Below are 24,461 nucleotides of genomic sequence, written 5' to 3'. Positions count from 1 at the left end.
CATTGACAGGTTCCATTTTTTGGGCCTCTGTTTGATGGAGCAATCGTGAGTGGGAAGCTACTGCCAAGCCTTATCTGTGCCACCTGCATCAACGCCAGCCGGGCCGTCAAGTGCCTCATCCCCCTCTACCAGAGCTTGTATCTTTTTTAAGTTAAGTGTGTAACGTGTTAACCTGCCCAGCATCCAACTTCAGGCAAAGAGGTAAGTCTTAACAGCTGGGCACAAGAGGGGATAAAGGATGTTTTTCAGTCTGGGTTGAAGTAAAACATCATACTTTTATATAATATAATTTTGTGCCACATCTAACTTAGGAAGAGTTGATTTTCGTCATCAAGCCCCATACGTCTGTGCTGAGAACAGCACCCGTGATGAGATGCTCATTCTCCTGGGGTGTTTCTCCCCAGGTTCATTCTCCTCCCCCCTCCTCCTTGTCTCTGTTTGCTGCAGTCTGTTGCATGTAAGTTGGGGTGCTGAAAAGATGCAGTGGCGTCAGTCCAAGCACCTGCCAGAAGCAACCACGAAGGAAATGATGCTGATAAATCAGAGAACGTGACAGGTGCCACTGGAGAAGCACAAATGGTGTCCCAGGAGGTCAGGGGAAGGGGACATTGTGTCTGGTTGGGAGGATAGGAAGGGCACCCTCAACAGAGTTGTGCTTGAACTCACCAGTGACAGTGGCTAGAAATCCTTTAGTCATTTTCCCAAATCCTGAATACCTCCTTCTCTCATTTCTGATCTTCTTTCTAAAGGCAGAAGAAATTTCACTAGTGTGATTCTTTTTTTTTTCTCCAACATTCGTTGGCCTGCTGTAATCTTCAAATTTAAATCTTAAATCTTTTGGAGCCAAGAACCATGAAAAGCAGCCATTTGATCAGGTTGGTGTTGGAGGTACCGCATATTTAAAGCTTCATTTTACCCTGATGATAAGAAAATTAAGGCGACTTCATAAAATTGCTTCGAAACACATCTGACCTAACACAACTCAGGATCTCTCTGTTTCTAATTAGTATTGATAATGATTATAAGCATATTGTGTTTGACCTCTGTCTCTCTGCTTCTCCCAACCTTGCCATCAGTGACACGCTGCTGGAGGGTGGGGGCGAGGGGTGGGTGAGAAATACCACATGTGAATAGATACAGTTCATGAAAAATACCTTTCATTAAAATCCTGGTCACTTCATTGACTGATATTCTGTCTTTAGATTAAGAAAAAAATACATATGCCATGTGGCAACTCAGAATTATCATAGAAATTAGTAGTAGAAAAGAGCTATTAGATCCCATCTGGTCCCTCCCCGGGGGGCTGGGGGGCATTATCCCCCTTGGCCTGCCCCCTCCCGATTTGTCCGGCCCGGGGTGGTGTTTCAGAGCAGGCGTTCTGTAACAGGGACCTCCACTGCACTCTGGACTTAATCTCATGGCTGGTGCCGATTCAGCCTTCTGCGGTGGAGTTTTTATTTCACAGGCTGTTAGAGAAAGGTTCTTGGCAGAAATGAGAAGGATCTTTTTAGCAATTGGCTGGTCGGGTTTGCATGATGAGCTGGACACTCATCAGTCAAGGATGTTGGGCCAAGGCAAGAAAAAGTCATTTGCAAACAGGAAGATTCCGTTTGCTAGAGGTCCATTGTGATTTTTGTCACGTCACCTTCTCCACTTATGGAGCTGCTCATTACAAAAGCCACACTTTGTTGTGTTGTTGGACACTGCTTTCTCTAGTCGGAGTTAATGCAGCTTCAGAATAATCAGGTTTAAGGGGAAACACTATTTTTAAAAGTTCAAAGGATAGGATTCAGCATCATTTTAAAAATTCTTCAAGCAGCCACACTGAACTGAAGTGGATGTGGGCTTAGGGCCACTGATGCTCACATGAGTGAGGAAGTGCTCTTTCCCCAAATTGCTCAAAATAGGTAGGTGGACATCTCAGAGGATGGCTTAGTATGGAAGTTAGCAAAGAGAAAGTAATAAACTTATTATGTTGATCATTATAAAATGTTAAACATTTTTCTTTTGCCTTACACCTGGAGAAGATTTAATTAGTGCAATTCAAATAAATTATTTAAAACATTATCAGTAATCTTTATAGAGATACAATCAACAGGGAAAGCTTTGCAATCACTTAACTACTCTATTCTCTAATTTCTGCCTGCAAAAAAGCTAGTATTCAGGTAAAAAACCAAAGGTATAAGAAGAAGAAAAGTTAAGAAAAGTGGGGGTGTTTGTATTTTTGTTCTTTAAAAAATGACTAATTTTTAGATTTTTTAAATATTTATAGATATCTGCCTAGGCTATTAATAATGAACTGCTCCTTTAACACTATGTTAAAGCATCCTGGCGCTCTCATTCACATGCTTTAACAAAAATCTAACCTAGTTGCTGTCGCCGCTAGTCTGGAATCCACTGCTTCACTGACATAAGCCTTAGGTTTGAAGTTTAAAAAACACCAAATAACCAAACACATCCTAATCGTGGGTGTCTCCTTGCATGGGTGTCTCCAGTCAGTCCCTGTGGGCTCAGAATCTGCCCAGCCCAGAGCTGGGGTTTGGGGTCCAGGGGGGAGCAGGCAGGTGTAGCCCTTGCCCCGTGCTGCCTGGAGGAGACAGGCAAACTAACCAAGTTCGAAGGCAGCCAGGGAGTGGGGCTGAGATGCCAAGGAGAGAGCCGTAGGCTGAGCTGGAGGGTTGTGAGGGGCACTGTCCCCAGGTGGCAGGACCGGGTCCTAGGACAGAGGACACCGGAGCAAACGGAGGGACTCACAGTGTTCTTGAGTGGTCATCTAGGGCTCTTTAGGACTGTATGCATGGTCAAGTCCAGCGGGGTCCTGGTGACAGACACAGGAGTGAACTTCCAGCAGAGATGGTCTTCTGAGTAGGACCAAGGAGCTGAGGGGATCCTAACTCTCTCACTTCATGGCCACCTTGGAGATTCAGATCCTAGTACAGCATCAGGGTCGCCCGATGCCAGGGCAAGAGGTAGGGGGGAGTTTGAAGGGTCCACCATCCCAGCCCCTCAAACCCTTCCAAGGGCTGAGAAGGTCCTTAGTGCCTTGGATATCTCTGAAACCTGGGCTTACTATGTAACCCAGGTCCCAGTGCAGAATGAAAATGTGGGCCCCTTACTTAAAAAGCAGAGACAGTGCCTTCAAAGAGGCTAAAATATAAAGCATTTTCCATTCTCTGGCAGTTTTTCTCTAACTTGTCATGGTGTTTTTTAATTTGCTATTTAACATCATTTTAGGTAAAGGAATATTAAAAATTTAGATGATTAGCATTACTTTTTCATTCTTTATATTGTGTAATATCAGTTTAGTATGCAAAACATAAAAGCATCTAACTCAGGTATGGAACCACTGGAATTACCCAGTTCATATTTCATAACTTGTACGTAGATGCCAGGACTGGAAACACTGCGCAAAAGAAACTTATCTGGTTTTATTTCACTCTCCCTATGTACTAAACTTAACTTCAGTTTACAGACGAGTCGGGACTGACTAGAAAAGGAACCATGGGCACCATTTTCCCCTTTCCCTCTGTGTCATCATTTTTAGAGGAAATTGTTGCCTAACACAAGGAAGTAACACAACTCAGGACACATAGGGTTCCTTGGTGGTTTGTGTTTGTTAGGACACCGTAGGCTTGTTTCTCTCAGAGTGAGTTCTGGTTCAGATGGGGAGCCTGTTTTCCCCAGGGAGTCAGCCCCCACCCCAGCTAGTGACCAGTGCTCAACTCAAATATGTCCACTGGGATTCAGTTCTGGGTGATATTTAACCAGAAGTAGAAATATGGGCAGTTCTGTATCAATTTTGTTCAGTAATATCCGAGAAAAAGGGATTCCCTGGTAGCTTAGCTAGTAAAGAATCCACCTGCAATGCAGGAGACCCCGATTCGATTCTTGGATCAGGAAGATTCCCTGGAGAAGGGATAGGCTACCCACTCCAGTACTCTTGGGCTTCCCTGATGGCTCAGACAGTAAAGAATCCATCTGCAATGCAGAAAACCTGGGTTTGTTCCCTGGGTTGGGAAGATTCCCTGAAGGAGGGCATGTCAACCCACTCCAGTGTTCTTGCCTGGAAAAAGAGAGGAGCCTGGAGGGCTGCGGTCCCTCAGGTCATAAAGAGTCTGACACAACTGAGTGACTAAGCACAGCACAGCATTCAAAAAGACATAACAGTTGTTACTAAACTGAGGACTGGGAGCATTGTTGGAATGAATGTGCCTTTTGGAGATCTTTTCTGAGCAATAAACCCAGCTTAGACTCAACATTAGAGGAGTTCCTGTCTGGGGTACCCTGTTATACGCTGAGCAATCAAACAGTCGCAACTGTGTTGAAGGCTCATAGGAGACTGAAAAATAGCACTGTCTTCCAGGATTCCCCCAAAGAATGTGAATTCGGCAGGGATGTGTTTGGCAAAGCACCTTCAGTGATGTCTCATCCTGGCCCCCCCGCCTCCCGGGTTTCTGGTCACTTCCTCCGTGGGCCTTTGTCCTGCAGCCACTGTCCTGCTGAGAGATGTGGGCCAGCTCACCAGTCTTCTGCTTTTCCCATCCCTTGTGGGCCATCAGGGGGCCCAGATCTGTGCCTGGAGGGCTGTGTACAGGACCTGCCACGTGTCTTATTTACAGGTTCTGGGCCAGCTCGAGGTTCCCAAACCAGACTGCAGTTAACTCAGGTTTCTGGAAGCATCAGGCCAGGGCGTCTCTGCTCCTGCTCAGAGAACTCATGTTAGGAGAGGCTGCACACAGCAGGCAGTGAGCCTGCTAGGAGGGGGTCTCCCTGAACCACACAGACTGTGGCCTCTTAAAGTACACATCCCCCTCTGGGAGCATGGTCTCAGTGGCATCCCCCGCTCTCCCCCATGGCTCTGTCAGTGTTGATGGGGACACCTATCACGTTGGCCCTCCTTCACCAGTGAAGTTTAGCATCATTTTCCATCAGCAGGGAGACTTGATGATTTCAGAGCCTCTCTTTTCAGACTGCTAACTTCTTCCTATCATTGCTCAGTCGTGTTCTCAATTTACGCACTTTCAGAAATGGCCCCCCTTCCTAAAGCTGTAACCATTCTGTTTCCGTCCCTCACCCTCGGGACCTCTGTTCTCTCCCTCAGAAGACCTTTACCTCCCTCCATTTGTCTTCACACACTTGAGAGTAGCGTAGGAAGAGGAGGCAGACGGTGCCAGGTGGTGCGGGGCCAGTGACACATTTGTCAACATGGTCTGGGTTCTGCCATGCGCCAGGCACTGTCCTAGCTGCTGAGAACAGGAATATGAACAAATATTCCAAGTGAGGGCACAGCATCTGCTTTGGACCGCGCTCCGAGAGAACGCATCGCTTTTGAGGCCCACAGATGCTTCCGTCCAGCAGAATGCAGGACAGACGGACACACACACACGGATTCACGTGCACGCACATGCATGCACACACACGTCTGGAAGGACAGAGGTGATAAAGGCATTTCAGGGGTAACAGGAGGGGCTCTGAAAAGACCTGAGGGTCTGGTCTGCGGCAGGGGAAGATGGGGCGCCTCCCGCAGGCAGGTGGCCTGCTAGATGTGAGGGGTGTGGAGGGTGACGGGAAGAGGATCAAGGCCAGACTCCTTGGAGCATCCCCTTGAAGAGTAGATTTGGGAGGAATGGGGGACTGAGAGAAATGGGCGGAGGAAATGGAGAGAGCAGTTTCCCAGGAGAGCAAGGAGGAGGGGAATGAAGGGTCACCTCGGCAGGCGGGCAAGCAGAATCCATATCCCTGAGGGGTTCAGCCTCAGCACCAAGGCCCCAGCCTTCACCTGGAGAACTGGGAGAAACAGGAACCTAGAGCTGAACCGCTTCAGGGAAGAGAAACACATGCCAGATAATACCAGCACCGCTAGGAGAGGAGACGCTCCTGGCTGGGGTCAGAGTGCCCAGGATGGAGCATGCTTGGGGTGAGGGGTCACAGTCCATCGGTGCGGGGTGGGGGCGAGGAGGTGAGGCATGCACAGTGTTTTTCTAGTCCACCTGCTGAGCTGCCTGAAGGCAAAGTAGAGCTGCAATAGGGACTTCAGCTGCTTGACTTCCACTCCAGAGTACATTCTACTAAGGGCAGCAAGCATCTGATAAATTTTTTATGTTTGACCTCACTGGGTCTTCGTGGCTACACAGGCTTTGTCTGGCTGTGGTGTGCTGGCTTCTCATGGCAGTGGCTTCTCTTGTTGCAGAGCATGAGCTCTAGGATGTGTGGGCTTAAAAATAGTTGGGACACATGGGCTTAGCTGCTCAATGGCAGTTGGAATCTTCTCAGACTAGGGATCAAACCCGAGTCCCCTGCATTGGCAGGTGGATTCTTAACCACTGGACTACCAGGGAAGTCCGCATTTGACAAATTGCTGGCCAGCACACCCTCTTTCAGAAGACAGAGGAAGCAGACACTGGGAGCTATATCTTGATGCATTCATTTGCTCAGCATCAGTGAAAGGCTGACTTGGATGTTATAGAAAGTAACGGTTTGTCCCAGAGTTTGTGTAAGAATAACAGAATAAACCACAAGCAAATCTGTGCTCTGATACCCCAGAAGCACATTTCAAAAGGTAGAGATCGGGTGAGGAAATGGCATGTTTCCAGAGATGGCTTGATGCTGTGGAGGGGAAAAGAAATGAGATTTGGTATTTTATTAGAAAATGAAAACTTTCTCTGAGAAAGAAAAAGGGGAGGTGCGGTAGAGGGAGCCCCCATTGTAGCCACATGGCGTGGGGTCTGCAGAGCCTCTGTTCTGAGGGTCGCTCTCCATGGTGCTCATGGGTGGTCTTCACCGTGAACCCCATCCCACTTTCCACCAGCTTTTTCATCTAGGAGCTGGCAAAAGTGTCTTAGTGTATGAATGAAGACTCAAAGCACTGAGAACACAATAAGAAAAAAGAAAGAATTGGCCCCTGCCAGTAAGATCCATCCTCCAAGGCCACATACATCGGGTTGTGGAACAAATTTACAACAGTGATCTCAGAACCAGGAGAATTGTTTTTTCAGAAGTCATGTAAATTGAGGATGCACCCCGAACTGAAAATAGGAAACTATTTTCCTCATTTTCAGATAGGATTAAAGGATGAATTGGGGCATAATGCAGAGTCCCTTGTGCGTGTAAGCCTCCAGAAAAGGATGAGTCCACATAGAATGAAGTAGCCCAAACACATGCATGATATTTGATAAGATTACTCATTTCAGAAGTTAGAGAAGGCTTGTAAATATACATCTTAATTTTGGTTAAACACAAGATAAAGAATCATAGCCATCTAGCCAATGGGAGAGGGTTCAGGCCTACAGAAGCTGGGTGACTTTACTGTGGCTAAATATATATGCAGTCATTTGTGGCCACTGACCAACCGGGGCCTTAGTGTCTGGTCCCATGTGGGCCGAGGCTTTGCTCAAGTCCGCTTCCATCCAGCAATTTTCACAAAGGTCTAGAACACCTGTTTATCAAAGTAAATACCATTTTTAAGGGAAACTGAGAGGGCCGACTAACTTGATCCAAGGCAACATCAGAAATGAGAATCATCTCAACAGATGAGTCTACCAAACTGAAACCATCCAGATGAGACCAAAAGGGGAACCCAAAAAGCCACACCCATGGGCTTAGCCGGGTTCCTAGAGGCCAAGGGTGACTCCGCGTGGCCAAAGGTGGTGTCTGCAACCCGAGTATCGTGACTGAGCACAGATTTGAGATCCAGGACATGAGGGTGAGACCGCATCAGGAGGAACAGGCATGGTCCCTGCGCCCTTACACTCTTGGGTCACATGGCAAATAGGGGTGTCACTCTGGGATCACATCATAAGAGCCCAGCCAACCCAGAGCAGGTCCAGAGAAGCCGGTCCATACAGCTCAGGGAGCAAAACCAAGGAGGAATGGTCTCAGGAGCCTGGGGCGTCAAAGAGGAGCAAGGGCTGCAGAACAGGGAGCAGTGAACAGAGGCATCCAGGAAGCGGGTTTTAGATCAATGTTGGAGCAAACATGCAAAACCCAAGAGCCTGAAAACCAGCCACCTGCAACTGAATCCAGCCCCTCAGATGGACTTCGTTTGAACTGTAGTGGCCTCCAGCGTCATGTAAAAATTAAGTTTGTCAGGCAGGTTGAGAAGTTGGGAGATTGTGCATTTTACAAAATCTAGATTTCTGATTTTTGTTGAAGAATCAAAACCTCTGACCCCACAGGGCCTTCTCTGTTATTGGCAGCAATCAGCCTCTTAACCAGCTGCCTGCCTATCCCCCTGTTCAGTGCAGACCCCTGGGCCACGTCTCCCTGACACTGAGACCCAGAGCCCCATTTGTACCCCTCCTAGGGGAGATGAGATGGTCAGAAGGCCACACAGGTAAAACAGAGCCTGGTCCTAAGTGAGAGCCCAGTAAGTGTCACCATGGTCTTTATCACACTGCGAGCCTGTTTGTTCAGTCGCTCAGTCGTGTCTGACTCTGTCACCCCATGGACTGCAGCACTCCAGGCCTCCTTGTCCTTCACCATCTCCCGGGGTTTGCTTAAACTCATGTCCATTGAGTTGATGATGCCATCCAAACACCTCACCCTCTGTTGTCCCCTTCTCCTCCTGCCTTCAGTCTTTCCCAGCATCAGGGTCTTTTCCAATGAGTCAGTTCTTCACATCAAGTGGCCAAAGTATTGGAGCTTTAGCTTCAGCATCAGTCTTTTCAGTGAATATCCAGGGTTGATTTCCTTTAGGATTAACTGGTTTGATCTCTTAGCAGTCCAAGGGACTTAAGAGTCTTCTTCAGCACCACAGTTCAAAAGCATCAATTCTTGGGAACTCAACCTTCCTTATGGTTCAATTCTCACATCAGTACATGACTGCTGGGAAAACTAGCTTTGACTAGACAGATCTTTGTTGGCAAAGTGATATCTCTGCGTTTTAATACACAGACTAGGTTTGACATAGCTTTTCTACCAAGGAGCAAGTGTCTTTGAATTTCATGACTGCAGTCACCATCCTCAGTGTGAGCCTGGCCCCATAAATACCAGTGTTTCAGATCTCTGTTGTGAATTGTGGAAGCTCCTGTCCATGGAATCAGGTCTCAGAAGTACTTTTCACCATCGGAGATGCTCAGATGAAGGCTGGAGACCACTCCTCCCTTCTGTGTAGAAGGTCCACCTCCTCTTACCCCCTGTGAAAGCTTGGTACCCAAGAAGGGGGCAGAGACTACCTCCATCCTTGCATACCAACCAGGAACCAAGCCTGTGGGAGGCACATGGTGGTGGCAAGGGGAACCTTCAAGGAGGGAGAAGAAGACACCACTTTGCTGGTTTTGCTGAAGATTCATGACCCATCACGGTTAGACAGAAGCACATCCCTCCACAAAAGGCTAGTGTGACTCTAACAATGTGCACAGAAGCCAGGCTGACACCTTGCTTCGTGAAATAGCACTAGCAGCGCCCCTTCTCCTCACTTCCCACTTGGATCCATGGCTGGGCCACCCTGTCTCATCCCAACCTTCACAGGGGGTGTTCCTCCTCACTGGGGGTGTGTGGACCCCCACAGGATTCCTCCCAGGTCACGCCCATTCCCCCCACCAGTGGTTGGCTGTCTGCTGTGACCCAGGGGCCTCCCATTCCACAGCTGTCCATGCTACCTGCCAGATCTGCCATCTCTAGCCTCTTCTGTCTCCTAATTGACTAGACACTGTCCATTCCTCCTAGGACTTTATAAACATGCATATGTGTGAAGGGAGAGCCAGAGAGAAGAGATTCATTCAGTTTTTTTAAGAAAACGTTTTGGAAAACAAGACAAAAATGACTCATATTTTATAAAACAGCATTTCTTTTTCAAAATTGAAAATCTTCATTTTCCAAGAAATAGAGCTCTACGAATAGAGTATATATCTCTGTACAGAAAGACACACTTTAAGTCCTTTCCCCATTTTTGAGTGTTTACCTTGCAGCTGAATCCCCCAACATAGTGTTTTGTGCATATTGCTTTTCTGTTGCTTTGTAAATAATAACGCCTGCATCACCACCACAAAAAGTTATTGAAGGACATTTAGGTGGAAATCTCAACAATTGGAATGGTGACTTTATATCTGATTTTTTTTAATTTTTAAATTTATTTATGTTTTTATGTATTTACTTATTTTTGGCTTTGCTGGGTCTCTGTTGCTGCACATGGGCTTTCTCTAGTTGCTGCAAGTAGGGGCTATTCTTCCTCGCGTCACCTGGGCTTCTCATGGTGGTGGCTTCTCTTATTGAGGAGCACAGGCTCTAGGGCATACAGGCTTCGGAAGCTGCAGCTCAAGGGCTCTAAAACATGGGCATAGTAGCATGTCCAATGGGTTTAGTTGCTCCGAGACTTGTGGGATCTTTCCCTATCAGGCATCGTTGAACCCATGTCCCCTGCACTGGCAGACGGATTCTTATCCACTGGTTTTTAATTAATAGAAGTGTATCGAGAGCCATGAAAAGTAAGTGATGGCTGTTTAGTCATCCTGTATTCTTAGAGCTGTTAATAGTTAGAGAGATGGATTCAAATGGTGTTCAGGTTACAGAAGAGCAGCCACTAAGGAGGTAGGGAGGTGAAGCAGTGAAAGCCAGGATCCACAGGAGTGGTGTGGTCCTTCAGTCTGAGACCTCAAGTGACACTGGCCTCAGAGTCTGTTTCTGAGTCCTAGGGATACGGTCATATAGGGTTGTCATTTTCATTCATAACTGTATGTAAATTTCCTACTGCCAGTAACTCGCCATAGGGAAGTCCTGGCTGCCCAGCTCCTGCCACCGGCCAGTCTGCACGGGCAAGGCTGTCAGCTGAAGTCACTTGTTGGGGAGTTCACAAACTCTGGTTACAGCTGCGCGTGTTGGTAGCCTTAAGGGAAGTGTAATCAGCCGGAGAGATTAATTTGCATCTCAATTAGAAGAGAGTTGAGAGGAAGCTCTGGAGTCTGGTGCTGGAAGGTTGTGGAAGAAATCTCCCCAGGCACAAAAGCCTTCGCCGCCTCCTCCAGCCCAGTGGAGGACACTGTCTGAGGTTGTGTTTCCATAGGGACCAGCAGCCTGCTGGGCCCCGAAAGAATCTCGGTTTGCACTGTAATCGTTTGGTCATGATGACACAAATTCCATTGTTGTTCCCCGATACAGATTGCTGTTAGAAAGATGCTGAAAAAAGTGGAGACGGTCATCCTGTCAAGAGCAGGCAAGAGGGTATTGGCTGACCCTTCCCACCTTTCTCCATAGCGCTGCTAGGATTTCTAGGCATTTAACATCTATGAATGTCGGAATATTCAAAGAGTGAAAGGTCATTCCATAAATGACGCATTTCTTTCTAGTTCAGGTGGTTACTTTGGGGATGGCACAGCTTCACAGGGAGCCATTATTCCTGATTCTACCACACTCTTCAGCAGTAGGCAAACAAGAGTATGAATTTTAAGATGCAGGCAAGGAAGAAATATGGACTCCTGGCCATGGAGCATGGAAAAATTTCTGGCCATTACACACCTTTTTATAATCCTAGCGAAACTATAAAGAGGCATCCCTAACCTTAAGTCTGAAGATCACAAAGTGGTATTGATTTAAAATTTAGTGGTCGTTTTTGCAGGCTTTATACCTTTCAGAGAGCTTCCCAGGTGGTGCTACTGGTAAAGAACACGCCTGCCAATGCAGGAGACATAAGAGATGTGGGTTCAATCCCTGGCTCAGGAAGATCCCCTGGAGGAGGACATGGCAACCCACTCCAGAATTCTTGCCTGGGAAATCCCATGGACAGAGGAGCCTGGCAGGCTATGGTCCATAGGATCTCAAAGAGTTGGACACGACTGAAGTGACGTAGCACGCACACACACACACATACCTTTCAGAGGAGATCTTCATGGTCTTGGAATTCTGCAGTTGAGCTTGGTGAGAGGCCTGAGCCATCTAACACCCCAGGTCCCTCTGTTAGAACCAGGGGGCTCACCCATAGCGTTTTTGGAGGAGAACATTTATTTCTAGTTTATTTTGTCCTCTCTCAAATAATTAATTCATTGGCTCTAGCTTCAAAGTGAGAAAACAAAAAAGAGTGAGGAAAAAAACTGAATCCTACATTATGAACTGTTGCACACTAACTGAACTCTCTTTTAAAAAAAAAATCAGGCTTTTAAATTTATCCTCTCATCTTGGAGAGGGGAAGACACGAGTTTCCTACGGCTGATCTCTCCCAGTACACACATTGCAGCGAGACATCAGAACCTCTTAATCCAACGTTAATCAAATTTCAGTTTACTAATTATTGGTCCCATTTTAAAAGGAACACGATACCATAAACAGCATCCCAGAGCATTTAGCAGTCTCTGCAATTAGAGTCAATATATTAGAAGGTGAGACTTTTTGTTATTCAGATCTCCAAAAAGGGTAATACATGCCTTATGATAATAAGAGATCGGGCAAGGCCGAAGAGGGACAAAGCAGACCAATCCACATGGTGATCTCCTTTGGGCCCGTCCACTTCAGTGTCTGCAGTGGGCTCCCAGCGGGTTTTGTACCCGAGTAATCTGCAACACCCCACTCCAGTGTTCTTGCCTGGAGAATCCCAGGGATGGCGTAGCCTGGCAGGCTGACGTGTATGGGGTCGCACAGAGTCGGACACGACTGAAGCGACTTAGCTGCAGCAGCAATCTGCAACACACACAAGTAAATTTTTTTTTTTTTTATCAAAGTGGAATGCTTCCTTGGTCATCTGCATGCCATCATGTTGGCCTTGAAAGGCTATCCTCTCTAGTTTACTCAGAGGCATTTTACCAAACTCTAAAATGAGTACTTTGAAAGTTGTACTTCTAATATGTTTCTGGGTTCTGTGCTTTGAAGGGTCTTCCCTGCTGGCTCAGATGGTAAAGGATCAGCCTGCAGTGCAGGAGACGTGGATGAAAGCATTTGACTTTATACCCTGGGACTTGACAGAGACCCCTGGGGCTGGGGTGGGGGGTGCTGGAAGCTCTGAGGATCAGTGCCAGGGCCCCCATCTACCCTCCCAAGATGTGATCACGTGTCCTGCGTGGGAGCCATGCAGGAGTCATGTGGACTTCATGTTGTATTGTGCACATGCCTTTAACTTGAGAAGTACAAGCTGCCTCAGTTTCCAACAGAGCAGCATGTTTCCAAAATGCACACTATTTTAACCTGATGACTCCTGGGATGTTGCTCATTATGACTTAGAAAGCCATGTCTGGTATCACAGGTGTCCAAATGATCTTCTCATTATTTTCATCAGAATCATAAAAAAATGAAACGATACAGTATACAGTGGTTTATGATATTAATAGTTCTCTTCAGTTTATTTCTTCTAATGCTTCTTCATTCCCGTCTCCAACCTTCCTAATTCAGTCCTGGGACATTAAAGAGCACTGAATATGTGTCCCTCCGCTGTGTCCACCCATTTAAACGCTCCACCACAAAGCTTTCGTCCTTAATCCATCAGTGATCCATGAAGGAACTGCCTCCTAAAAAAAAAAAAAAAAAAAATGGGCCCTGCTAGTCATCTTAAGCCAGCCCTTAAGACGCCAAGTCCCTTTGGTCCTGCCTTCATTTGCCTATGAAGTGGGATGTGGGTCTGTGGGCGCATCCCGGCGTGGAGGCAGATGTGAGCCTGGAAGCGCAGGCTCATACCTCCACAAAGGCGAGCAGGCACGCTGATGGGATTCTGAATTTATAAGTAGAGTTCCAGAACTCCCCCAGGGCCTACTTTTCAAAGGCAAATTAGTATGTTTGCAACTTGATCCCTGGGCAACTTTTGACAGTTGTTCTAAGAATAATAAAACAGATGGACAGAATAGATTTTGGGGTCTCCATCCAAACTGCCGTCCTTGGTGGAATTTAAAGAAGGCGCAGCCTCGCAGGGGGGCCTCTATGGCTCACCCCTGTGCTCTGCCCTCAATGCCCCGAGAACCAGAACTTTCTCCCCAAAGATGAAAATTGCCATCACACTGTGTCCTCCCAAGGAGAGGTTAGCTTGGTGGTGAAAAGGAAGTAGGATGTGTGTTTTCTTCACATTTGTAAGATGATATGAACTGAACTGAGATACTTTGAACACTCTCAAGAACTCAATTTTAATACAAGGAAGAGAAGGAAATTAGTTTTACGTTTAAGGAATATTTTCAGAGGATTTTTGACCTGTTTAAATCAAATCTTTTTAATGTCCTGAAAATACTGTCTACTCATTAATTTGGGAAAGCAGAATTGATATCCTCTCTGACAGGATGAAACTAAGATCATGGCATCTGGTCCCATCACTTCATGGCAAATAGATGGGGAAACAGTGTCAGACTTTATTTTTCTGGGCTCCAAAATCACTGCAAATGGTGATTGCAGCCATGAAATTAAAAGATGCTTACTCCTTGGAAAGTTATGACCAACCTAGATAGCATATTAAAAAGCAGAGATATTACTTTTCCAACAAAGGTCCATCTAGTCAAGGCTATGGTTTTTCCAGTGGTCATGTATGGATGTGAGAGTTGGACTGTGAAGAAAGCTGAGCACTGAAGAATTGATGCTTTTGAACTGTGGTGTTGGAGAAGACTCTTGAGAGTCCCTTGGACTGCAAGGAGATCCAACCAGTCCATTCTAAAGGAGATCAGTCCTGGGTGTTCTTTGGAAGGAATGATGCTAAAGCTGAAACTCCAGTACTTTGGCCACCTCATGCGAAGAGCTGACTCATTGGAAAAGACCCTGATGCTGGGAGGGATTGGGGGCAGAAGGAGAAAGGGACGACAGAGGATTAAATGGCTGGATGGCATCACCGACTCGATGGACGTGAGTTTGAGTGAACTCCGGGAGTTGGTGCTGGACAGGGAGGCCTGGCATGCTGCAATTCATGGGGTCGCAAAGAGTCGGACACGGCGGAGCGACTGAACTCAACAGGATGAATGTTCTCTGCACATAACCACCTATGTGCACATTAGAAGTCTTCTTCATCAGAAAACAGCACTTAGGGGCTTCCCTGGGGGTCTACTGGTTAAGACTTCACCTTCCAATGCAGGGAGTGTGGGTTCGATCCCTGGTCAAGGAGCTATCGCACATGGCTTGCAACCAAAAAAACAAAACAAAAAATAGAAGCAACGTTGTAACAAATTCAATAAAGACGTTAAAAACATGGTTCACAATTTTTAAATACTTAAAAAAGAAAACAGCATTTAAATGATCTCAGTGAGGAAAACCAATTATTTCTGTGTTTATGTGCTATAAATTCTCCCTCCCAATGCGTATGCATTTGTGCATAAACACCTCACATAAACTGGGCTTCCCAGGTGGCACTAGTGGTAGCAAACCTGCCTGCCAGTGCAGGAGACATAAGAGACGCAGGTTTGATCCTGGAGTCAGGAAGATCCCCTGGAGGAGGGTATGGCAACCCACTGAAATATTCTTGCCTGGAGAAGCCCATGAACAGAGGAGCCTGGCGTGCCACAGTGTGCAGGGTCTCACAGAGTCAGAAATGACCGCAGTGCCTTAGCAGGCGCACACACCTCACATACACTACCTTCTGTGGAATCTCAGGCTTCTTTAGTTGTTGTTCGATTGCTAAGTCGTGTCCGACTGTTTTTAACCCCATGGACTGCAGCCCGCCAGGTTCCTCTGTCCTCCACTGTCTCCCAGAGTTTGCTCAAATTCCTGTCTGTTGAGTTGGTGATGCTATCCAACCATCTCATCCTCTGTCATCTCCTTCTCCTGCCTTCAGTCTTTTCCAGCATCAGCGTCTTTTTCCAGTGAGTCGGCTCTTTACATCAGGTGGCCGAAGTATTGGAGCTGCATCAACAGTCATATTCCAGTGAATATTCGGGGTTGATTTCCTGAGCTAAATGTTGGTTTAAACTCAGGTCAGAATGAGATGTGCTCTCCTTTTAATTTACTGGCTTTCTCTGAGATAAATGTCCATCCTGTTCAAACACTCCTTTTCCTAGATTCATGTGCCCCAATTATCACACTTTGGGCTGTAAAGAGTACACACGTAGGTGGCAGACAAGCTGTGCTTCAGGGTCCCCAAGTTCCCTGAGTGATTGTGAGGTACACGCACTGGGGTCCCTGGTTTCCTTAATGGGTTTATCATTCAACCAGTTATTTAACCAGAGTTCCACTGATGACAACTCAATAGGAAAGCAGATCTTTTTTTTTTTTTTTTTTTTAGCATAAAAGCAGTTTAAAACCTGTCTCTAGCTCTCATGTTGGGCAATGTCACTGACAGTCACAGTGGACTCTTCTGGTCAAGGCTTGATTCTGTCTAAGAAGCTTCCACCGTCTTCCATCCTTAGCAGCAGTTTTCCTACCAGGGCTGCATGAATTGTCAGATGCGTCACTCTGATGTGGTCCTCAAACTAGCAGGTGATGCCCAAGGGCTGGCCTCACACAGACCTGGGGTTTCAGTTTCCGTAAAAAGTTCCTTGGCTTTTATTTTTACGATTTATTTATTTGGCCGTGTCGGGTCTTAGTTGCAGTGCACAGACTTTGTAGTTGTGGCTTGCAGGCTTGGTAGTTGTGGCACATGGGCTTCATGGCCCCATGCATGTGGGATCTTAGTTCTCTGGCCAAGGATCGAACCTACATCCCCTTAATTGCAAGGTGGATTCTTAGCCACTGGACCACCAGGGATCCCTCCTTAGCTTTTTAAAAATATATATGTATATTATTTTATTTATTTATTTATGGCTGTGCTGTGTCTTCGTTGCTTTGCTCTAGTTGTGGCAATCGGGGGCTACTCTCTAGTTGCCGTGCATGGGCTTCTCATTGTGATGTGCTCTTGTTGTGGAGCACGGGCTCCAGGGCCTGCGGACTTTAGCAGTTGTGGCACATGGACTTAATAGTTGCAGCTCCCAGGCTCTAGAGTCCTGGCTCAGTAGTTGTGGCACACGAGCTTAGTTGCTCTGCAGCATGAGATCTTCCTAGATTGGGGATCGAACCCATGTCTCCTGCATTGGCAGCGAGATTCCTTACCCCGGAGCCACCAGGAAGGCTCCTTCCTTGGTTTTCAACAAGCATCTTTACCTCTGTCTGTTTCCTTACCTGTACGATGAGGGTAATAATTCCTCACAGACAGATCATTGTAAGGATGTATGGGAGGAAGAACATATAAAAGGAATCAATCCACAAAGCATAACCCACATCCAGCTGCTTCTCACCACCCATCACCCCCGCTCTGGGCTGGACACCCCATCACTCATCACTCCCTGAGCCTGTCTCCCTGGAAAACTCACCAGCAACCAGAGTTTCTCCTCTAAAGTAGAAATGAGAGCTTGTCCCAGTTCAGAAGCCTCCAGTTACCTCCCCGCTCCCTGATGTGACAACTAAGACTGTACAGCTGACCATGGCCTCCCGACTCTGTTTCTGGCTCCTGCCCCACGTCCAGCCCAGTCTACACTCGCTGTAGCAGCCAGAGCCAGCCTGCTAAAATGTGGGTCAGACTTCAGGGCTTACCCAGCCCACCCTCTCCAGAGGGCTCCCCCTCACTGAGAATCAATGCCAGAGTCCTCCTGGGAGACCTGAGTGCCCGGTGCTCTCAGCCTAAAGCTCTGTTCTCCAGATGTCCACTGGCTCAGCCTCTCAGCACGCCCCCACCAAGCTCCCACACCTGCACACACACCTCTGCCATCTCCTTGCTCACCTGCACTCTATTTACGGTGTAAATTTACCACCTAGTTCATTCACTTGACTCACATCATGCCCCCCGCCCCAGGGCAGGGGTTTCGTCTGTGGGGTTCACTGATGCCTCCAAGAGCAAGAGTTGAAATCGCCAACCTCAGGGATCTCGAGGGCACTAGTGGGGTGCTGGCCAGGGTGCCGCCCACGCTGGCACTCCCCAGGTGAATACCAGCCCTGGGTGTGGCTTCCACACCTGCCACAGAGTCAACACTTTGTTTGGTAAATAGTTGTTGAGCAAATGCATAAATTCAGCCCCTTGTCATCACAGAAAAGGTCATCAAATTGAGAGCATCTGTCTTCCTATTAAAAAAAAAAAAAGAAAGATGAGTCATTCATCTTTATGTCCACAAGCTTTTATAAGAACTTTCTTGGGAGAGCAAGATCAAGCCCTCACATGGTGCAAAAGCTTTGTGTGTCCTGACCTGCCTCATCCAGTAGACGAGAGGAACAATACTCTATAAGAATAAAATTCAAGATTTCAGCATAGAGCGTCAGGTGGCCCTCGAGACATCCCCATGAGGTGAATGAGAGAGCCAGGCTCAGCCCCACCCCGTCTCATCCTCAGGACTGGTTCTGATCTGGCCAATAGCAGGTGACAAGGCAGAAAGGGTGTCCCACTCAGGCGAGCCTAATTTCCTTCTCAATGGCGTTTGTCTGTTTGGCCGCACCAAGTCTTCGTTGTGGCACGAGGGATCTTTTTAGTTGGGGCATGCAAGCTCTCAGTTGCAGCACGTGGGATCTAGTTCTCTGACCAGAGGTCGAACCCGGGCCCCCTGCATTGGAGTGTGGCGTCTTAGCCATTGGACCGCCAGGGAAGTCCCTGCTTCTCAATTTTAGATCAAAGTTATTTTAATTTTAACAGAATTTTAGAATCTTATTACAAGTCCTGGCCTTGTCCTCTCACTGCGGGAGGCCTGCGGGTGAGAGTCAAGCCCTCTGCAAAGGCTTGAGAAGGTGGTGGTGGAAGGGGACCTCGTGCGTCCTCAGGGCTGGCAGGGCTCAGCTGGGTGGTTCACATGCAGGTCTGGCGCCTGCCCTGGTGCAGTTGGACCAGCCACGGGCTGGCTAGGCATCCTCACTCCCTGACAACCTTCTCACTTGGAGAGCTGGGGTCCCCTCATAGCAGAATGACCTCCCAGCGACCAGACTGAACACATGGCTGCCTGGAGCTCACATAAACCCAGGCCAAAGGCTCGAGGTTTTTCACTGTCTAACCTTGGAAGTCCTAGAGCTGTTAGCCTAGGCAGGTCCCCAGGCTGGCACACACTCAACCTGCTGAGGACAGCAGCAGCCTGCTGTGAGTGAGGGAAGGTGGGTGACCAGCAGGCACCCCTGCCCGGCTTCCACAGACCATGTGGTCTGACCCCCTGAGCCAGGGCACGTCCTGATGCACCTGCCCACCCCCCACCCCCAGCTGGACAAAGACCACGTCTTCCTTGGCTTCCTCATCTTTTAGTCTCCAGCATCTGACCTGCTAAGAACTCAGGAGGTGTTAGTTCAGTTAAAATCCGAAATGCAAACACTTTAAGGAATTTCCAAGAGCAGAAAGCAGACTCTAGTACCATCTTTTTAATGACACAAGATGTTTTTATGCTGACAAGGAGGAAATGACTTATAATGGGTACCAAAGAGAAATAGATGATTATAAATGATTTCTTAATCCAAAGAATTTAATCATAAAAGCAGTAAAACTGAGTTCACTTGCTTCTGTGTCTACAGAAGCACATATTTAAAGGGTGCATGTTGTCCTCATCTTAATTTCTTTGGGTTTCTTATTTTCATTTTAGTCTGTTCTCTTTAATACTGTAATTTAATTTTATATCGCCTCTGAGAATCATGAATTGTGCACTACTTCATGATTTTACTTGGCTTTTTTAGATGATCTTATGTGTTTATGCCTGTGGATGTTTGTCTTCACAAAAATCTTTTGAAAGCCTTTTATATCATTGAGATGCCCTTAAGGAGGATGTCAGTTAGGGCCAGTTTTTAAATGCTCTGCTTTGAGTGGAGGGAAGGATCAAGTTGGAGTGGGAAATAGTTTTCGTGTTTTCTAATAAGAGCCGTCCTTTTGGCTGGCGAACCCCTCAAATGCTGGAGGGACTTTCTCGAGCAGCATTCTCCACACGCAAATGGCTCTCTGGCAGTTCACTGTGTCGCGGTCTGTCTGCCTCAAAGGAATGCACGAATGCACCTTCTAGGCTTCCGTTGCCCTGTTTTTTTGTTTTTGTTTTTTCATATAAAAGCCCAAGGTTTCACTTGGCACCCTTGGCTTCTCTGAGAGGCCCTGTAACCGCCCACACGAGAGGAGATGGTCCCCAGGCTCTGGCATTTGGCCTTGCTCCCCCGCTTCACCATCCCTGGATGCACACATCTCCCCCACTTCCCCCAGGCCCTGCTGTACATGGCACAGGAACCCTTCCAGGTGGCGTGAAGGAGCGCTGACCCTCGTCTGGAAGGTGAGCATCACCCCCCACACCAACCACAACCAATCAATACTGGAGCTCTCTGCTCTGCCGCTCACCTTCCTTGAGCCCAGGGAGACCCTTCTGCAGGAGCGATCGATAGCTCTAATCAGAGGCGGCCTGCAGCAGGTCATGCGAGGAGGGTGCTCAGGTGACAGTCCTGGGACCACGTAGGCCACAGCTTGCGGCTCAGATTCACAGCCTCCTTCCTAAGGATCACACTCCACGTGGCATGGAAGCTCCTTATCATCTCCCCTGTGGATCTCTGTTTCCCTGAAACTTAACAGGATCGTGGGCTTCTGGGGACCTGTGCTTGTGAATCTCAGATGCATGTTATGCCTCTGGGCATCCTCTGTAAGCAGCAGGGAGTCAGAAAGTACCCCTTTCAACTCTCACTTCCATATCTCTTTATCTTGATTTTGTCTGGAGTTCTGGAAGCTACAGAAATTAAGGACTGGATATAAAGACAGCAGATACACAGGAGATAAATTCAGAGCGCGGTCAGCACCGACCACGATGCCAGCCCGACCTTCAAGGAGCAGCCTCCGCAGCTGGCAGAGCCCAGAGTCCATTGCCACCACCACTCAGGAGAACAGAGCCTTCCTCCACGATCACAGCTTTCCAAAGGAAAACATGCTTGAATTCGTTGATGAGCACCTCGCTGTATTTTACACAAAGTTCCTTATCATTGTACTTGTGTAAATTCGAGTTTTTAACTCTCTTGGGATATAATCTTTGCATCAGTCTTGACAGCCTCTGACTCTGCAGCAGGTGTTCTCACTGATGTCCACGCCACAGGCAAAGTACCTTTCAGAAAGTACAGACGTCACCTTGGGAGACCCCTGGCCTGTTTGGCTGGTTGAGCTTGCAGGAAGACTCAGGGGAGACCAGGTTTGGCCTGAGTACCAGGCAGTCCCTTCATTGCCTTTACACACCCACAACATGGACAGAGGAGCCTGGAGGGCTACAGTCTATGGAGGTGATAAGAGTCAGACACGACTGAGCGACTTAGCACACACAGCACAACCACCCTAGGACACAGAGACGAAGTGCACTTCTGGAGCTGGTCTTTCTATCAAATTTTTCCTTCAGTTCAGTTCAGTTCAGTCACTCAGTCGTGTCCGACTCCTTGCGACCCCATGAATCGCAGCACGCCAGGCCTCCCTGTCCAGCACCAACTCCCAGAGTTCACTCAGACTCACGTCCATCGAGTCAGTGATGCCATCCAGCCATCTCATCCTCTGTCATCCCCTTCTCCTCCTGCCCCCAATCCCTCCCAGCATCAGAGTCTTTTCCAATGAGTCAACTCTTCGCATGAGGTGGCCAAAAAACTGGAGTTTCTGCTTTTGCATCATTCCTTCCAAAGAAATCCCAGGGCTGATCTCCTTCAGAATGGACTGGTTGGATCTCCTTGCCATCCAAGGAACTCTCAAGAGTCTTCTCCAACACCACAGTTCAAAAGCATCAATTCTTCGGCGCTCAGCCTTCTTCACAGTCCAACTCTCACATCCATACAGAACCACTGGAAAAACCATAGCCTTGACTAGACAGATCTTTGTTGGCAAAGTAATATCTCTGCTTTTGAATATGCTATCTAGGTTGGTCATAACTTTCTTTCCAAGGAGTAAGTGTCTTTTAATTTCATGGCTGCAGTCACCATCCGCAGTGATTTTGGAGCCCAAAAAAATAAAGTCTGGCACTGTTTCTACTGTTTCCCCATCTATTTCCCATGAAGTAATGGGACCGGATGCCATGATCTTCATTTTCTGAATGTTGAGTTTTAAGCCAACTTTTTCACTCTCCACTTTCACTTTCATCAAGAGGCTTTTTAGTTCCTCTTCACTTTCTGCCATAAGGGTGGTGTCATCTGCATATCTGAGGTTATTGATATTTCTCCCGGCAGTCTTGATTCCAGCTTGTGCTTCTTCCAGTCCAGCGTTTCTCCTGATGTACTCTGCATATAAGTTAAATAAGCAGGGTGACAGTATACAGACTTGATGTACTCCTTTTCCTATTTGGAACAAGTCTGTTGTTCCATGTCCAGTTCTAACTGTTGCATCCTGACCTGTGTACAAATTTTTCAAGAGGCAGGTAGGTGGTCTGGTATTCCCATCTCTTTCAGAATTTTCTACAGTTTATTGTGATCCACACAGTCAAAGCCTTTGGCATAGTCAATAAAGCAGAAATAGATGTTTTTCTGGAACTCTCTGAGCTTAAAAAAAAAAATCTTGCTGAAAAAGTGATCAACAGATTCTAGTTATCTCATTCGCACTTCCAGTCCCCAAGTCTGAGAAGGACAAGTCTAAAAAGCAGTTGTTTTCACTAATTTACTCATTCAACAAAGTATCCACTGGCCATGTCTTATGTGCCAGGAACTGTGTGCTTCCTGAAGGTTCCGAGTGGAAAGCAGGGTACCGATAACCATTCTGCCGGCTCTTCGACGAGTGTGGAAAACATCAAGGAAAAGAGGGGTCCACAGAGCTTCTTAGTGGCTGTGACGGAGTTCCAGCCCAGGGAAGGAAGGCGTCTCTAGGAGGGGCTCTGCCCTGGCTGTTGGTAGGTGACTGGGAGTCAGAGGATTTGACCAAAGGAAGGATTAAACTGAGCCTTCAGTAAACCTGGGACCTTCATGGAACTTCGTGGTCTGGGGACTCAGATGCCACTGGGAACATACCAGACCAGTCATACCCATCACCGGTCATCACGCCTGGGTCCTCCAGTCTCCATCCCACTGGCCTCATCAAGGCCAATGCAACTTGCCCCGTCCACCAGTCTCCTTCCCACCCCTTATAATGGAATGAGCAGCTGGGTTAGGCTTCAGGAAAAGCCAGGCCAGAGGGTGAAGCAACTTGCTGCCTTGGGTTCAGGGAGAGCTCCCGCCCACCCTGCTCCGTCCCAGACACTCTGAACATCACATGTACATGCAACCATCTGATGCTTACAGCATACTGTGTGGAAGGTACAGTTATCATCCTGCCTTTATATATTATGCAAACTTAGTCCAGTGTCCCCTATAACACAATCTACCGTGTATCTCATCTTCCCTGAAAACAGAGTAGAGGGCACCATGGCCCAGAGAGATTAAATAACTTGCCTGAGGCCACACAGTTGTCTGAGGGGTGAGCCAGGACCTAGCCCCACTCTCCCATCCCAAGGTCCCTTCTAAAGATGCAGACATTTCAGGGCAACTTTGTAAATAAAGGACGTCGGGCGTGTTGGGTTGGGTTTCTAAGTTGTGACTTAACAACCAATTTTGATCAACTGCAAACAGAGGATTCTGTTTGAAGGAGACTGAAGGCATGAGGGAGCAGCTCGGCTCTGGAGGCAGTTGTGGGGACCCGGGCCACCCCCCTGCCCCTCTCAAGGCCGGCATTGTGGCCGGCTCATTAGCATGCGCGCGCGGCCGGCCGTTGAGCTGGCTAGCTTACCAGCTGTTCCTGCTGCTCTGCACAATGTCGAATGTGTTCAACCCACTGGGTTCCTGTCCCCGCCGCCGGGAGGAGACCGTCCTTCCTCTGGGGATAACCACGTGGCTGCCTGTCAGCGGTGGCACCGAATAAAGTAATAGGCCTTCGCATGGCATATGGTGTCTGGATTCGTACAAGATGCAAAACTCCTCCGCCCGTTAATGCATGATGACTCATAGCATTGCTAATTTTTCAGACAAAAGCTGACTTCCACACCCACGCTTTTAACCCCTGCAGCTGAAAAGTCTTCAGTTGCAGAGCTCCAGAAAAGTGGCCTCCGGACCACTATGTAAAATGTGTTACACTTACCGAAAGCATCCAAAGGCTTTGGGTTGAGGTTAATTTTAAATTTCTGAATCTTTTTTTTTTCCACTTTCCTCCAGAAAAATGGAATTTTGAAGTTTAAACTCTGTTCCTCTCTCACAGTGGAAGAGTCTTAAAGGTTTGGGCAACTGATTTTTTTGTTTGTTTGCTTGTTTATTAGAAAACCATTCAGAGGCTCTATATTTGTTGAAGACTAGAAACTGTTTATAAACTAACTTTCTCATTTAAAAGATCCATAGAAACTACTGTTGATGCTGTATCAGCTCTACATAGAGCATTCCATGTTTAGAATATCTCTAAGTTACAAGAGAATGTTGGTTCTTTTGTCTCTAGCATACTAAATGCATAGTTTATTTAAATCATTGAATTCTACCAAAACAAACTTAGATTATAAATTTACATTGAAATGAACATTTTTTGAAACTATAAATACATGGGGATCTTCTAAAAAATGTCCCTACTAAATTATTTAGGACCAGTTGTGCTAATAGATGTCTAAATGTCATCTGAGATCTTATGCACTGAAATAAGGCAGTTATTTGCATTTATACAATCAGGCCTCCTTTTGAATTGATGATCAAAATATTGGTTCTTT

General features: G+C 47.2%; 1 protein-coding gene across 5 annotated transcripts in view; it reads left to right on the top strand.

The window, feature by feature from the left end:
* The window catches only part of RALGAPA2 (Ral GTPase activating protein catalytic subunit alpha 2), a 279,065-nt gene that overhangs the window by 211,902 nt on the left and 42,702 nt on the right, over positions 1-24,461 (top strand). For all 5 annotated transcript variants that reach the window (XM_061436379.1, XM_061436376.1, XM_061436378.1 and 2 more), the window contains one exon: positions 10-137. In XM_061436379.1, coding sequence (XP_061292363.1) covers positions 10-137 — 128 coding nt within the window. The remainder of the gene's footprint in view (positions 1-9; positions 138-24,461) is intronic.

Source organism: Bos javanicus, chromosome 13, assembly GCF_032452875.1.
Source record: "Bos javanicus breed banteng chromosome 13, ARS-OSU_banteng_1.0, whole genome shotgun sequence".
Lineage (NCBI taxonomy): Eukaryota > Metazoa > Chordata > Mammalia > Artiodactyla > Bovidae > Bos > Bos javanicus.
The sequence above is the reverse complement of the archived record's forward strand: the minus strand, read 5'-3'. Positions and strand labels throughout refer to the sequence as shown.